Source organism: Saccostrea cucullata, unplaced genomic scaffold, assembly GCF_032062105.1.
Source record: "Saccostrea cucullata isolate Sc308-1 unplaced genomic scaffold, CSIRO_AGI_Scuc_v1 ctg2964, whole genome shotgun sequence".
Lineage (NCBI taxonomy): Eukaryota > Metazoa > Mollusca > Bivalvia > Ostreida > Ostreidae > Saccostrea > Saccostrea cuccullata.
The window spans coordinates 40,334-57,169 of record NW_026934630.1 but is presented as its reverse complement, the minus strand read 5'-3'; the positions used below and the strand labels follow the sequence as shown (position 1 = coordinate 57,169).

Here is a 16,836-nt window from a genome sequence, read left to right as displayed (position 1 = left end):
GTTTGTAAGTTCTATGGTCGATACGATGACCTTTTCAGCAAAGAAAATTTATTATTGAGTGAAATTCTGACTGACCTTTTTCATACTAATTGTTAGTCCATTATCTATACACTGAATTGACGACGGATTTTTCCGTCGGGTTGAATTGGTCGGCAGGGGTTGTTCACTCTTTCATGGCACCTGATCCCACCTCTAATATTTTAAATGTCCGTGTTTGCCCTGCTCATATTTAGTATTATTTTATGTACTTTGACAGTGAATACTGTTCGTTATCCTTCATCCAACCCTTCCGACAGAGTAGGCTTAAGTTGGCCGAGAGTATCTGTAGCATTCTAAAGCATTCAAACCCTACTGCATAGCTAATCTCAATAATTTCTGATTGAAAATAAGTTGAGGAATTTACAAAATCCAGCTGGTTCCACTGAAAATATTAAAATAAATCAATATTTGAAGTAAATGAAGAATACCCGGAGGTAAGGCATGCATATTTTGGTCTAGAGAAGCTGGTTCACTTGACACATATACCTAAACCAATGAACAGTGGGTAGGTTTTTTTAATTCGGTTAGGTTAACGGCACTTGTTTCGTTTCGTTCACTACTGAAAGAGGGATCATTACTTTTTCACACGCATAATTACTAAAGACTTGATAAAATTTTTCTTCATGCCTTTAAACAATACTCAAAAGGTTATATAGAATATTTTTTAAATCATATTTTTTTTTCAAACAACTGTTCTTAAAACACTATTTTTAGGGGGTCCCCTGTCCAAGGGTCGACATTCGTAAAAAAAAGTACAAAACATTCGAAAACCTATGTCTATAAAACTGGTTTATATCAATGACATTTCAGTGAGATTTTAGATTTTTTTTTTCTTTTCAGCTGTTCGAATACTTGGATAAAAGTTGACTGTAAAAACTTAAATTCCCGATGCGAGAACAAATTGTGACAGATTTGTGTCCAAGCAGCCCTATATCTTTGGGGACTGTGCAATAATGAGAAAACTAACGTCTATAAAACTGATTTATTTTATAACACTTGTCTTCAGTGAGATTTCAGAATCTCTTATTTTTTCAGCTTTTCGAAAACTTTTTAAATTAAAGTTGACTGTAGTAGCAGCTTTATTTGGCAATATAAGACTAAATGGTTACTGGGTTGTGTCCAAACATCACTGCCCCTTTGAGAACTGCAAGCTCTGGTTCGGGGGGAATAATAACTCTCAAATTAGGGAAAGATTGCTTGATCATGTCCTGTAGAATTGGTGACTCAGAAAATCCGCCGACCATTATAATGTTGTTGGTTCCTGAGATCTCCGGTTTATTTAATAGATCTCTAACATGATCCACAATTTGATCCCCTGCCACTTCAAAGAAGCTCTTCATCACTTCTGCTGTTATTCTGCATCTGTCCCCAACCCACATAACTTTTCCTGAATACTTGGTATTCTCTATTGTCTCTTTTATATCCTGCCCTGTGTCCTCTTCGAAAATCTCTACCGGAGATATTGGAATCCTTATGGTGACCTTGCCCTTTGTGTCACCTTTAAAGGATCGCTTCTTGATTTCGAATTCTCTATACATGTCCACGTAATCAGCTGCATATGAGCAGGAAAACTCAAGGATGGTAGGAGATCCTACTATTTTGACCAGCATCTGTCTGTAGGCCTCATCTACCTGAGTCCCTCCCCACGCCCCTCCACTCGCTTTGTACAACTCCATTAGGCTGAGATCAGGTTGTACTTCATAAACGGTGATATCTACTGTTCCTCCTTTAAAATAAGAAGTGTTTTAGAACTCCCAAATATATCTCATTAACATTTGAATGAGAAGTTCATTGATTGTCAATTTTTACTTTAAAATTTTTTACGACGTTTTTTAAAAATGAAAGGGTCTTTTAAAATAATTCACAATTCATTTGAATTAGCATGTTTTGGAGTTATTGCTGAATTAATTTTTATCTAATACTGATACACAAAATAAGTATAACAGTAACAATATTTTTTTGGTTATGCATAGAAAAGGTGAATACTGTAGACCATTGTGGATCAATTTTTGCGACACTTTTTATTCACGAGTTAAACAGTAACTCTTTATTAGAAAAAAATCACGAGTTGCGGTTACTACTTTATATAATCTTAAGGAAGCTCCAAACACTGCTCAGTAAAGCATTTTATTTAAAGGATAATTTTATGGATTTAAAGTGATCTCCCCTTAGAAGTAAGATAGAAAAAATGGTTAATAACAGTCAATTTCACAATTTGTAATGGATTAAATTAAAGTAATCTGTTACGAGCTTTATAAAATTTTGGCTTGTTTACATGTATATAATGCACTCTAAGCTTTATTCGTGCCTGATTTGGATATAATGAAATTTACTTTTATATACATTTATTTGTTTTTATTTATTTTGTCATATCGTTTTAAGAAATATAATCTGAAAATTTGATAAGCTGAAAGTTCGTTTGATCATTTGGTATAGATTGCCTGAATGAGGTTTTATTCTATTATTTCATTGGTACCTTAATTTGATAGGATATATATTATTTATTCAGTAATATCAATGCATTTTCATTTTAATATTTGATAATGTGTTTCATTGACATTTAAAGATTCGATCTACGTAATTATTTTTTATGCAAACGAAATAATACATGTAATGATTCTGTATCGTTTACAGTACTAGTACACAATTTTTTCATATAATTCATATTTTCCTAAAACGTTTACCGTTAGTAATTTTTTTTTTACTTTTTACTCGTATATTTATATTTTTTATATCAGTATTCTGTCATTTTGACTTGTTGTCGAGTCTGAGATATAAAGGTTGAACTCTACATGTTTGCTTTTTCTTATCAAATTATTGTTTGATGACGTAGTTAAAAAGTTATATTTATATGAACATTTCTTTTTTTTTAGCTCACCTGAGCCGAAGGCTCAAGTGTGCTTTTCTGATCAAAACTTGTCCGTTGCCGGTCGTAGTCGTCGTCGTTGTAAACTTTTCACATTTTCATCTTCTTCTCAAGAACCACTAAGCCAATTTTAACCAAACTTGCCACAAAGTGTCCTTAGGTGAAGGGATTTTCAAGTTTGTTCAAATAAAGGGCCATGCTCTGTTTAAAAGGGGAATAATTATGAAAAAGTGAAAAATGAATGGCATATTTCAAAATTCTTCTTCTCAAGAACCACTAGACCAGAAAAGATGACACTCATATGAAAGCATTCTCATGTATAGGGTAGATTCAAGTATGTTCAAATCATGACCCCCGGGGTAGGATTGCTCTACAATGGGGTATTAAAGATTAACATAGGAATACACAGGAAAAATCTTTTAAAATCTTCTTCTCAAGAACCACTGGACCAGGAAAGATGAAATTCATGTGGAAGATAGATTCAAGTATGTTCAAATCATGACCCCCAGGTGTAGGGAGGCACAATGCAATGAGGTATTAATTTTTAACATAAGAAAACATAGACAAATCTTTAAAAATTGTCCTCTCAAGAACCACTAAGTCAGGAAAAATGAAATTCATGTAGAAGCATCCTCATTTAGTGTAGATTAAGGTTGTTCAAATCTTGACCCCCTGGGGTAGGGTTGGGCCACAATGGTGTATCAAAGTTTAGCATAGGAATACATAGGAAAAATCAAATCTTTTTCTCACGAACAGTAAATCCTTGATTGGTCATAATTATATAGAAGCATGAAAAAGGTAGATTAGATTTTAGTTTGTTCAAATTGTTATCCCCGGGGGGAAGAGTGGGACCACAATGGGTGATTAAGGTTTTTACATAGAAATACATGGTAAAAATAGTTAAAATTCTTCACAAAAACAACAAAGCCAAAATTGTTCATCAACATAAAAGCATCAAATTAGATAATGTTAATTTAAACTTGTTCACATCGTGAGAATTGGGAAAATAGAGGAGCCATCAGAGGAATGTAATGCCTACCGGTCACACTCGCCGTGTGCTTCTTGTCATGATCGGGAAATAACGGAAAAAAATCCGTCGTCAATTCAGTGTATGAATAATGGACTTACAATTGCATTAAAAATGTCAGTCATCATTTGACTTAATGATAATTGTATTTGTTGACAAGGTCATTGTATCGACCATAGAACTTACGAAATGATGACTTTAAACGGGACTGCTGATATTCTTATTTCATCAAATTGCTTGTCAATAATTTACCTCGTTTTAGAAATTGTTCATACGTAGAGCATGCTCTTGCGTATCGAATCAACTGAGATATATATACTCGGTATGCAGGTGATGAAGGTATTTTGCTGCATAAGTAAGGGAAGTTGACGATAGAAAAGTTAAAGTCATCACGTTTATCATATAGTTTGGTTTTTAGATTACAATAAGGGTCTTTTTTCAAGTAAAATATCTTAGTATGAAACAGAACTGTCGGACTCTGTGGTATCTTTTATCTCAAGCTCACAAGGATATATCGTATCGATAGTGGAATGGAAATTACCATTATTAATTGACAATACGTCGTCGATATATTTAAATGTCGAGTTGAAGGCCACAGCAAGTGATTTCTTCTTTTCACGCATAAGATTTTGCATAAATCCTGCTTCATATCAATATAAACACCCCTACTAATGTGTTCGGAACCTTTTAGTTTTCGGTATTCTGCAAATTATAAAACTCGATGAGTTCAGAGTAGCTCTGGCAGTGGCTCTGGCGAGAGTTAGCGAGACTTCAGCGAGATAGTGTAAATTATTCACGGAAATGTGGCTAGGAAGTGACTAGCACGTGGAGGCATGGTAAACAGAAAAGTTATGTTGCGTTTTAAATTTCACCAGCCTATAATCATTCTGGATAAATTAATGTACTTCAATTGATCTCTCTTGAATTCATTCAAGTTCAAATTATAAGTAATCTCTATAATACAATTTTTTGCTGCATGGGAACGGGGACTATATTTTTCGGCGTCAGATTAGCAAATGAGGCACCAATGTGACTTTACCTGACAAATCGGATGAATGAGAATTGCATTATGGGTTACTACAAGAATTTTACGCTTGATAAATTCCTTCATTGTACTATCGGTGAATACAATTGTCAGGTGGATTCCCTGGCCAACAAACGTGATCACGAGTATAGTTATGTAAACAATGTTTTGTCCATTTAAATACACACGAGAAGCTGTTCGTTTTCCTTACCCTTGAAGTGCTGGTGTACTGAACTTGACACTAACTACGTATACATTTTATTAAACATATTTTTCTCTAGTTAACAGCAAATTAAAATCGCCGGTGATATTTCTCAGTTTCTTATGTTTGCATATTGTTCCTAAGAACATTTTTTTTATTTTGCACTCCATTGACATGATCATAGATTACCTGAACCACGTGTTCGAAGTAACATGTAAACATGAATTTGGCGTAAACGTATTCAATCAACAAGTGGTCAGTTGCTCGTGGTAAGATCCTCTATGCGCATTAATAGCAATAGCCATATAAGACAAACAAAGGTTTTCCAGTGTCGATGATATTACACATTTTTTACCAGCGTATCGGTTACTAGTGAGCTGTAATTTTTGCAGTAACTATGATAAGATGTATTAATTGTTATTTAACACATCATGAAAGTCTCAGAAAGGTGTGGAAACACATTTTTCACAAGACATGCTTTCAGAAGAAACAGACTATAGCAATTTCCTGTTTATTGCCAATTTTATTTATAAAACTGGTTCTACCCTATAACCTCTGCATAGGTCAACCTAAACCACGTGTCTTGAATTTAAATCACAATAACATTAGTAGGGGTGATAAAAATAAGTCTAATAATAACGGAGCGCAACTTGTTCCCAAGGGAATGCCAATATATTGTTGGAATACCTAGTCTCCAAAAACCACATAGACATTGTCAATCAAAAACTAAAGCATTTTCTTGAAGTCACCTTCAGAGTACTTATGTGTGCAATCAGAATCCGTTTTAACAAAATAATTTTGCAAATGACCAATGACGAGGTAAGTAAATTTACGAGTTCCACTTTTCTTGAAGAAGCAGCTGTCTATAACAAAAAGCCTGGATTTTAATTTGTCGTGGGGAATTGCTGTGTATAAAGTTGAAAAACCGTAAGTTTTTAACCTGTTGGTTTTTATAAAGCCTTAAGCTTGAGATTTCAAATTGTCCAAAAGTTCTTTAGAATTTTTTAGTATCCACATCTGATTTACACCACTTCTTGAATATATAGTTGCACAGTACTCTTGAAGTTTTTAGTTCACTATTGTCAAGTTCTTAGTGAGGAGTAACAAAAGAGGCTTGGTTGAACATTTACTGTAACCTGCAATGTATCGGTGTTTGTAAGGATTCTTATGAAGTTTCAGAATCCAATATACTTTTATATAGGGTAGTTCAAGTTCATTTTGGCTCTGTGGAATATTAATTCAAAAGCATCCTTAGGAAGGGTAGATTTAGGTTTGTTCAAATACCCCTTTTCCCTGAACCCAGTTTTATATATATACTTTTCAATTCTGAACTGAGTTTTGCTTTTACCTTGCAAGTTGCCTCTTGTTTATTCCAGAGAGTTTTTCAGCAATTTTGCAAAACAATAGTCAATTCAAAAAACAAAGAAAACCCTTTACTTTGATAGTTATATAGGCTAATGTTGTACAGTGAGTAATTTTTTTTAGAAACACTAGATCTGTTAGAGAGATGTTTTCTGATGAAGAAATGCTAAAATAATAATAAAACAGGTGTGCTATACATAAGGGCATTTAAAACTAAAGCATACCTCCACAATCCAGAACTATGTATTTGCTCTCCGTTGAGAAGACTCCGAATCCCTGAACGCCTCCCTCATCCTGCAGTTTCTCTATGGGGAGATGTTTACAGTATAATGAGGCCGCCTCAGGCTCCATTGCTATCAGTAACTTGTCCCCGGATATTCCAGCCTTAACAAAAATCAACATCTCATCATAGTAGTAAGCAAGCCTTTCAAAAATATATTCTAAAAGATATTTTCAAACTGTATTCACAATTAAAACTAGATCTACACACCCCTACTAATGTGTTCGGAACCTTTTAGTTTTCCGGTGTTCTGCAAATTATAAAACCCGATTACTTCAGAGTAGCTCTGGCAGTGGCTCTGGCGAGAGTAAGAGAGAATTCAGCGAGATAGGGTAAATTATTCACGGAAATGTGGCTAGAAAGGAACTAGCACGTGGAGGCATGGTAAACAGAAAAGTTCTGTTGCGTTTCAGTTTTCACCACCCTATAATCAGCTGATAATGTCTGTAGAAATGTACTTCAATCAATCGATCTCTATTACATTCATTCAAACTTTAATAATATTCTCTTAGTATGATACAATTTTCTGCAGTCATGAATTAAAATTTCTTTTTGGACAATTTTTTTTGCATGGGAACCCGGGACTATATTTTTTGGCGTCAGATAAGCAAATTGGGCACCAGCATGATTTTAACTGACCAATCAGGTGAATGAGTATTGCATTATGGGTTACTACGAATACTACAGGAATTTTACGCTTAGAATAAAGGAAAATCTTATGGTAAACTAAAAGCATTTTAAAAAATATTATTTTCATGCTCATAATGTGAAAAAAAATCATTTGTTAAAATAAACAGCGGAAGTCTAGGTTTCTGAAAGTCATACTGAAAAAGCGATTTGCGTCTGTATTAATTGCTTTGTTGTACTATCGGTGAATACAAATGCCAGGTGACACTGGCCAACAAACGTGATCACGAACGTAAACAAAGTTTTGTCCATTTAAATGCATGAGATGCTGCTCGTTTTCCTTACCTTTGAAGTGCTGGTGTTCTATGCTAGACACAAACTACATTTTATTAGTTAAACATTTTTTTCCATTTAACAATAAATTAAAAACGAACGTAACATCTTTCATAGTTTCTTACCTTTGTATTTTGTTCGTTAGAACATTTTTTTTTATTTTGCAGTCCATTAACATGATCGTAGATTGACAACGTGTTCGAAGTAAAATGTAAACATTTATTTGACGTAAACGTTGCTATTCATTCATTGGTCAGTTGCTCGTGGTAAGATCCTCTGTGCGCATTTATAACAATAGCCATGTAAGGCAAACAAAGGTTTGTCAGTGTTGATGATAATGCACATTTTGTACCTGCGAATCGGTTACCAGTGAGCTCAAATTTTCGCCGAAAAGTATGATATATTGTTATTTTAACACCACTTCCTTAAGCCACCCCTTTTCTGTTGAAAATCGTGAAAGTCTTTCAGAAAGGTCTATAAACATTTATTACAGGACATGTTTTCAAAAGAAACAAGCTATGGCAATATCATGTTTACTGCCAATTTTATTTATAAAACCGGTTCTACCCTATAACCTTTGAATAGATCAACCTAAACCACGTGTCTTGAATTTAAATCACAATAACATTAGTAGGGGTGTACAGGTAAAGTTTTCTAAATAGTAAGCCCTATTTAGAGGTTTGTGGGTTTTTTATTCCAAATTTGTTATTTTAAGCTTTCATGGTTCTTAACAATTCTTTCAATTAATATTTGTGAACTGTCGAACTTTTTATTACAAATTAAATTCTTTAAAATTATTTCTTTGAATGCTCTTATAATGAATTTAATCTATATATAAGAAATTTGTTAAATTTATTTTAAAGGAATTTAAAAGCTATTAATAATGAATTAAATTCGGTATAATGAAATCTAAAACTTGTTTCGAATTAAATTCTTCAAAACGAAATCAAATTCTTAATTTGTTAGAAGGAAATCGACTAAAAATCATTTAAACTAATTTGACAAATCTTGATATCGAATTCATGTATATTTTTCTAAAGACCATGATTGCTGAATTTGTTTCAACGAATTTTTTTTCGTTATAAAAAATTTTTGAATTTGTTTTCATGAATTTTAGCATTTTTTAAACGAATTTAATTACCTAAAAAAAATTTCAAATTCATTTTAATATATTTAATTCGTCAAAAAGAATTCAAAGAAATTTCTTATTTAACAAATTTTATTCGTTAGAATGTCCTGAATAGGCTTCCGTAAATAAAAGAAATCTTTAAGAACAAGCTTTTTCAGAGAGGTTGTGTCCCCCGCTAAGGGAAAACAGAAAAGTATTTGCATCATGCACATACACAAAAACACACCCTGAATTTGTAGAATTATTCAATGTATACATGTATATTGAAGACAATTAAACAGATGCTAATATGGATATAGAGATTTGATTGCTTAATCTTTAATATGTGTATAGAGGATGCTTTTTATATACATGTAGAATATTTATCAAACTATAATGATGATTTTATGATATTGTGCAATCCAGACGTTATATCATCTTCATTTCACTTGCACCGGTCACGGTAGCCTAGTGGTAGAGCGTTCGCTTCGTGGTCAGGAGGCCCGGGTTCGATTCTCGATCGCGGCGCCGCGTCATACCTAAGACATAAACATAGGGAGTGACTGTTCCTTCGCCCAAGCGCTCGGCACTAGAAGTGAAAGTCACGGGTCTTTCGGATATGACCTTAAAAATGTAGGTCCCGTGTCACGGTAGGCGTTGGCACGATAAAGAACCCTCACTGCTCAATGGCCCTGAGTGCCGAGTATAGGTCTAAATTTGAAGCCCTTCACCGGCATCGGTGACGTCTCCATATGAGTGAAAAATTCTCAAGAGGGACGTTAAACAATATACAATCAATCAATCAATCATTTCACTTGCTAGATAATATCCTTCAGTAAATAAAAATATTTACAAATTAAAGGATCGTACGGGATTTGAACCTGTGACCTAACACATATTTTATAACTCTCCACTTGCCCCTGTGCTACAAGTATTTCCAACCATCTTCTGATACAATAAATAATAACAATAAAAAAGGGGCGGGACACTTTGAAAGGAGTGAGAGAAGCTCTAGTTAGTTATGCTATATATCTTCAATACAAAAGCTCAATGTTTCTTGAGATAGCACTATGAAAAGAAAGTGTTACACACAGACGCAGTGTATAAACTTACGACCTTGAACTTTAACCTTTTGACCTCAAAATCTATACTTTCTTCCTTAGGCCATAGATAGTTGCTATGCTAAATTCCATTGCCAAAGCTCAAAGGGTTCTCGAGATATCGCGCGGATACGAAAGTTTTACAGACAGACAGAAATAAGGACGGACGAACAGAGAGACCGAAATTAATACCCCTAACTTCCAGTGAAAGCGGGGGACAAAACATTTCTCTAGGCTAATTTATAGCTTATACCCTAACTGCCGCCTCTCTCATAAATTGTCTGGCAGTATCGTCCCAGATAGGAGGTACTGTTAAGACCCAGCCAATATCAGTTTCTCTGATCCCGGCGCCTTCTTCTTCTAGAGATTGTCGTAGCTGACCCCTCAGGAATTTAATGGCCGCTGAAAACACATCCAAAGCCAACATCTCCTTCCCGTCTATAGATTTTATTTTCACGGCTTTTGAAAGTGGTTCCTGTGAGAACAATGTACAATAAAATGTGCAATATATTAAGCATTTTGAAGACATACAGTCTGCTAAGTAAAAAAAAGCTCAATATTAAATCGAAGCTTCTATACACAAAATATTTATAAATTTAAAAAATATTTTTTTTAAATTCTAACCTGTAAGCTTCAACCAATAACGTTTTACAAATTTACAGCAAATAAATATAATTTGATTATCTTTCTGCCTTACTTAAACAGGGTTGTATCTCAGAATTGAAACAGAATAGAAAAGATCGGGATCAATACCAAGTAGAAGTGAGTTAAGGGTTCCTCCCCTAACAGATCTATGTGTCGATAGGAAATACAAGAATACTATAGTAGCCGGAGGGGATTACCTCAGTATAGACAGAGTAATCCCCGGTCCCTTAACAACAATCCTGACTTTAAATAATTATCTTTTTTCTTATATTAAGAGATGAACTTACCTCTTTGTTAAAGAGAGACATCTTGAACCCCTTAAAATAATACAACTCCTCATTTTCCTCATCCTCTGCCAGCTCTGAATATTTATCCTCTGCTTCATAACCGAACGAGTCAAACTCTTTGTCTTTATTGAACAGAATACAGGTGGGGGTCTTTAGGGTCTGCAGAACCCGGAAGCCTGCTGTCCAGTTGTTGGATCTGACCTTCAAAGGGTCGTTCTCGTAGTCATGTTTAAAGGAAAATGCAATGCCGCTGTACGTAGTACCAAAGTCAATGGCTGCCACCAAAGGCTTTCTGTCAGAGGACATGTTCTCTGTGTCCCAAGTCTGAAATAATAAATTACAGGTATTGATGAGGATTTCTTATCCAAGAACTAATATGTCCAGAGAATACATATAATAAGAAAAAAGAGAAGAAATAGACCCTAATCTAACCAAATATCAATGTCTGTTGGTACAAATAATGTGATCGATGTGTTAAAATGATATAACTTACTTTTGTCTCCAGCATTTCTTTTGTTGATAACTTTGGTTTCTTCACTTCGTAACCATTTTCCTCTGTTGTGACGGATAATGGTGTAAAAATATCCGAAAAGCTTGTAAAACCGTTCTGTGTCTATTGTCCTTGAACTAAAAGTTGGCAGTGCTATATGAGTTTTTGGAAGTAGTCTGCTTAATTCCTTAGTGCGTGAGATGTATTTCATGGTCAAAGATACATCATTGGAATCTTCAATCTGTTGAAGATTTAGAAGTGTTTGTTCAATAATAGTTTGTATCTGTTTGATTTCTTTCAATGATCCTCTAGAATACTCTTATGCTTCAATTTCCCTTTTTCTATTTCAATTCTTAATTTCTCGACAATTATATCGACTTCTCTGTGCCATTCTTCTCCACATTTGATCAACGCTGTTGTAAAATATCCATATTTTCCATCTAAGTTAGCTATCTGGGTTTCTAATTCAATTGCAATTTCTGCATACGTTGGAGAAATTGAGTTTTCTAATTCTTCAGCATCTTTTCCAATGACTTTCCTCTTTGGATAAAAGAGATCAGAAAGAGATGAAACTGAATGCCCACTTTATGTATCAGATAAAGCACACAGAGCACACATAGAGGTTGTGCACGTTTCACAGTAAAACTCTCTGTCTCTTGATTGATGTGCTAAGCACTTAGGGTAGATTAAAGTTGACTTTTTGTGTTGGAATGGGACCACTTCATGTTTGTCATATTCATCAGCAATATATTCCTAATTACATTGTTTACAAAGGTTGATATGACAGATATCACAGTACATCTGTACTATAGCTGTCTTACAAAGGTCACATCGGATGACGTCTTGTGCACTCCTGATGGGATCCATATTAAATCTGAAAAAAAATAGAAGTACAAATGTTCTTTATTATTGGTTTATCTTCATGATTTTTGTAATGTCTGTGAAAACGAAAGTAAGAATTATAAAAAAAAAATGCTGAAAATATTTCATTAACCTCAACAATCACTTTATAATGATTCATTAAATCATTAACACAAAATTGTAGTACACTTTTGATGGAGATATATAGGCTGTCCTCAAAAGCTTTTATTTCATTGTGATTTGGATGTGAATCCCCTTTTTCCGCTATAAACTTTTAAATAAAAAATTGAAACATAGTAATATAAGTAATATAGATTATATACATCTAGAAAAGAAAATGAGAATGTAAAGCAATACCTCCCAATAGAGTATTTTTCCGTCTAGCATGAACGCTTTCTTCTTATCACAAAGCAATCTTCGGGTATAGCTTTTTACAAGAGAGTTATTATCCTTCATGTGTTGTATGATTATTATTGTGTAAAACTCGCCAAATTTTGATTTTATAGAATGAGGCGTAAATGTTTGGCATCAAAAAATCACTCAGTGCTGTGTTTATGTAACTTGAAGTTCTTCTTCTTCTTCTTTTCGTTCGCCTAATCACACTTGAGTCCCAGTCTCCTCTACAAATCTGGTGGTCTTCTGTAGGGCATCCAATGGTCCATAAAGCTTCTCTTATAACGTTGTTGGTGTTGGCCATGTGTTGTTTCTCAGTGCCTGGTGTATTCTGTAGTGTTGTATGAGGTGTTCTGTATTCTGATCAGCTTCTCGACATGTACACATCGGTGATGGTATGACTTTCATGACTCTATGCAGATGTTGGTTGAGTCTGTTGTGTCCTGTCCTATGTCTGAAGATGTTCGTCTGCTCAGGTCTAGCCAGTTGGTTATAGCTGTCTTGTTGTTGAGGGGTTCTGTGTAGTGATGTGATGATGGTTTTCATCTCTGAGAAGCTAACTTGGTTTTCATATTGCTGTTGTTTGGCTCCCTCCTTTGCTAGCAGATCGGCATTTTTGTTTCCCTTGATTCCGCAATGAGATGGTATCCATTGTAATGCTGTTTGAAGGCTTTCGATGTTGTGTAGATCTTGTTCAAGTACGGGGAGTTTACCATTGTTAATGGCTTGCAGTACAGATAGGGCATCTGTCAGGAATACTACACTTGTTGTTATGTTGGACTTGTCTCTGATGGAGCGTACTGCATGGGTGATGGTTTCTTCTTCGCCTTTGTAGTTGGAGCAATGAAGGCCTGTTGGGATTGCCTCTGGCTATTTTTCTCCATTAGGGTATTCGATGTAAATACCCTCTCCTCCTTCTGTTGTTGCATTTTTGGCTGATCCGTCTGTATAAACTGATCCAAGATGTTGAGCGATACTGTTCTTCTATCATACTGATTGTGAACGTTTTTTTTTTTTTTTTTACCAAATCTGATTGTTCGTTTTTAGCAGTGATTTGTGAGACTGGGGTGTGTATGGTGACATTTACAGTTTTCTCTGCACAGGGGCTAGCTGTAAGTGTGATCTCTATTGGTTTAACTAGTTTTGGCAGAACGTCCTGATCACAAGATGAAACACACCCTTTAAGTCCGGCTTAATGGTGGCTTATAGGTCCTTAATGGTGGTTTATTGGTTGTCTTTAAGTCACCATTAAGTCACCATTAAGCACCTTTAAGTAACATTTACACCACCATTAAGTTACCATTAAGCCAACTCAAAGTCCTTAATGGGTGCTTAAATGTAGCTTAATGGTAGCTTAATGGTGGCTTACAGGTCCTTAATGGTAACTTTTAGACCACCATTAAGTCACCATTAAGCTACCATTAAGCTAGACTTACAGGTGCTTAATGTCCAAACTCCATTAAGCTTCCATTAAGCCACCATTAAGCCACCATTAAGTCACATTACACAGTCGATAATATTGTTTATATGGGTGAAAAATTATTTTTATAGTGATTTGTTATCAATATTATAAATGTAGAGTTCGCTTATATCTTGATTTGGTAAAAATAATGAAAAAAAAACGAAATTAAAAATCCAAAAATAAAAAAAAAAAACGCCACAATCGGGGCCCGAACCCATGACCTTAGGGTTGCAAGTCGAATGCCTTATCCATTAGGCTATCGCCGCTCTTGAAAATGAAAGGAAAATATTAAATATTTAACCTTTATTTTTTTCAAAATTTGTTTTGACTTGTAAAGGTATTTACTAGAATTTTGTTGAACATTTCCAAAAGTCTTGAATTGATTTGTTAATCAAAATATAAACAATTTTATTTGTGGATCTTAACACATTAATATATATTTCTACACCGATTTCGGCTTTTAGATTGATGTAATGTGATTGAGTTCTTCGCTCTGTTATTCGAAAATTTTCGAAATGTAAGCATGAAATCATGATTGAAAATAAATTAATTATAGATAAAACACAAAAGTCTATCATCGAAAAAGAAAGAGGAAAAAACAGATTCTACTGTTATTTTTAATATACTGCGGATATTAACGGTTTCTGTGTCAACAATTTAGTGACAATCCTCGCGTAAGAGTTACCTGGTTAATTACGTTTACAAAAACTTTTTTTAGAATATCATATTCAGTTCAATTCTTTTTGTATCATAATGGGTATCAAAATAATTGACTTTTTACGATGAATCATAATTTTTAATTTGTTATATGCTTGCGTTAAATTTAATTTTGTAAAAAATAATTGATCATTAAAATCTGTCAGTGTACGTTGTGTATGTATAGTTTCCTGTTAGTTAACCGGGGACGGGCCCGTGGGGACACCTAATTAAGGTCTATTGTCTGACCAGTCGGTTTACTGTACACTGATCATCTGTTAATCTTACCCCGTTTCTCAATGTGTATACATCTGGTCGGATGTCATGTTTATATAGTCTGATCGGCCGTTCCTCTGAAAATCGATTTTGGAATAACAATCATTGAATTTAAGACCGACTAGATTTTGACAGATACTTACCGCTGCATTATTAAAAAAAAAAATAACGAATTAATTAGAATTATTCATGATGTAAAAGCCATTAAAAAGTTTTTCATGGTAAAAGTCAATCTTTGAAAACTAAACATTTGTATACCAGTAGCCCCCCCCCCCCCCCACCAAAAAAAAAAAGGACAGAGATTTTTTTTCATGAGATTATATAGTTATATTCCTGTGAATTCTGTAGCGGAATGTTTCTTTTAACACATGAAATAAAAATACCATTTTGTTTTTTAAAAGTAATATATATTTTGTGTTCATGAATATAGATAATTTTAAAACAAATTGATTTTTGGTATTGTAAATTTAAGATATTTCACAAGGACTTGCTCACGGTGTGTAATAATTATTTATTTTTAAAAATCATATACACTAAAAATAAAAACAACGCATGTAATAATGATTTATTTAAAAAAAAATATATACGGTTCTGATACAGGATGTCTTGTTTTATTATCACTGTAAATGATTTTAAGAAAAAATTAGACACCTCGAGCAAGCCCCTGTGGCTATTAGCTAACTTTGTTCCCAGTGATCAAGTTTATGCATGTTGACAAAAAACTCGTAGAAATTATGATCGAGACAGAATTATGAGTTGGAATAGATTTTGCGTAAATGATATTAAAATAACTAAAAGTTAGTTCAAAGATTCTATATAAGATGCGTAGATTTAAAGTTTAATGAGGGTTGACCATTAAGTCACCATTAAGCTCAGCTTAATGGTGGCTTAATGGTAGCTTAATGAAGTTTGGACATTAAGCACCTGTAAGTTGCAGCTTAATGGTGGCTTAATGGTGGCTTAAAGGAATTAACTTCTTTAAGCCACCATTAAGTCACCATTAAGCTACATTAAGCGATTGCTTAAAGGTGGTCTTTCGTCTTGTGGATGTTTTCGCTGTAGTTGTTTCATTCTCTGGCTCATTGGATGATCCTGAAGGCATTGATACTTGGTGGCCTGTATCATAGCTTTACATTCTCTTCTCTTATTTAATGGTGGTATGTTGGTAATTTCTTCCATGCTTGCAATTGGTGTTGATTTTATGCCTCCTGTGATGATACGTAATGCCTGGTTCTGGACTTTGTCTAGTGTCTGTAGGTGACTCTTGGATGCTGTTGACCATGCACTAGATCCGTACTCAAGATGTGGTCTTACTTTTCCTTGGTAGACAGTTTTCAATACCGTTTCATTTGCACCCCAGCTTGTTTCTGCCAGTTTTCTCATGATTTTAAGTTTTCTCCTAGCTGACATTATGTTCTGTTTCCATGTCATTCTTTTATCAAAGGTTATCCCAAGGTATGTTTGCTGTTCTTCGATTTTGATTTGAGTATCGTCCATGGTAAGAGTGATGTTTTGAGTTTTAGGCGATAGTGTGAAGAGAGTTCCTGTTGTTTTTTTCTCTGTTGATGGTAACACACCATTCTCTTGTCCATGTCTCTTCTTTGTCTAACGCTTTTTGTATTCTGTACTTTGCTGTGGTTGTGTATTCCTCAGAGCACCATAGTACCAGATCGTCCGCATATAGTCCTATGTTTACTCCGTTTGGCATTTCAGATACAATATCATTCATAAATAATATGAAGAGAGTAGGTGGCAGTA

At 34.3% G+C, this 16,836-nt stretch overlaps 2 protein-coding genes across 2 annotated transcripts; both read right to left on the bottom strand.

Moving 5' to 3' along the window:
- Positions 1-1,131: 1,131 nt before the first annotated feature.
- LOC134241074 (heat shock 70 kDa protein 12B-like) lies at positions 1,132-11,218 on the bottom strand. Its single transcript, XM_062723163.1, has 4 exons — positions 10,901-11,218; positions 10,222-10,443; positions 6,745-6,904; positions 1,132-1,765 (listed from the first exon to the last, which is right to left on the bottom strand). Exons 1-4 carry the CDS (start codon positions 11,204-11,206, stop codon positions 1,137-1,139), a joined length of 1,317 nt encoding a protein of 438 aa, XP_062579147.1. The 5' UTR covers positions 11,207-11,218; the 3' UTR covers positions 1,132-1,136.
- A 469-nt stretch (positions 11,219-11,687) lies between these two features.
- Positions 11,688-16,575, bottom strand: LOC134241072 (uncharacterized). Its single transcript, XM_062723162.1, has 6 exons — positions 16,101-16,575; positions 15,091-15,155; positions 13,669-13,800; positions 12,931-13,514; positions 12,198-12,264; positions 11,688-11,930 (listed from the first exon to the last, which is right to left on the bottom strand). The coding sequence occupies exons 1-6, from the start codon at positions 16,573-16,575 to the stop codon at positions 11,688-11,690; spliced, it is 1,566 nt and encodes a 521-aa protein (XP_062579146.1).
- Positions 16,576-16,836: the final 261 nt, after the last annotated feature.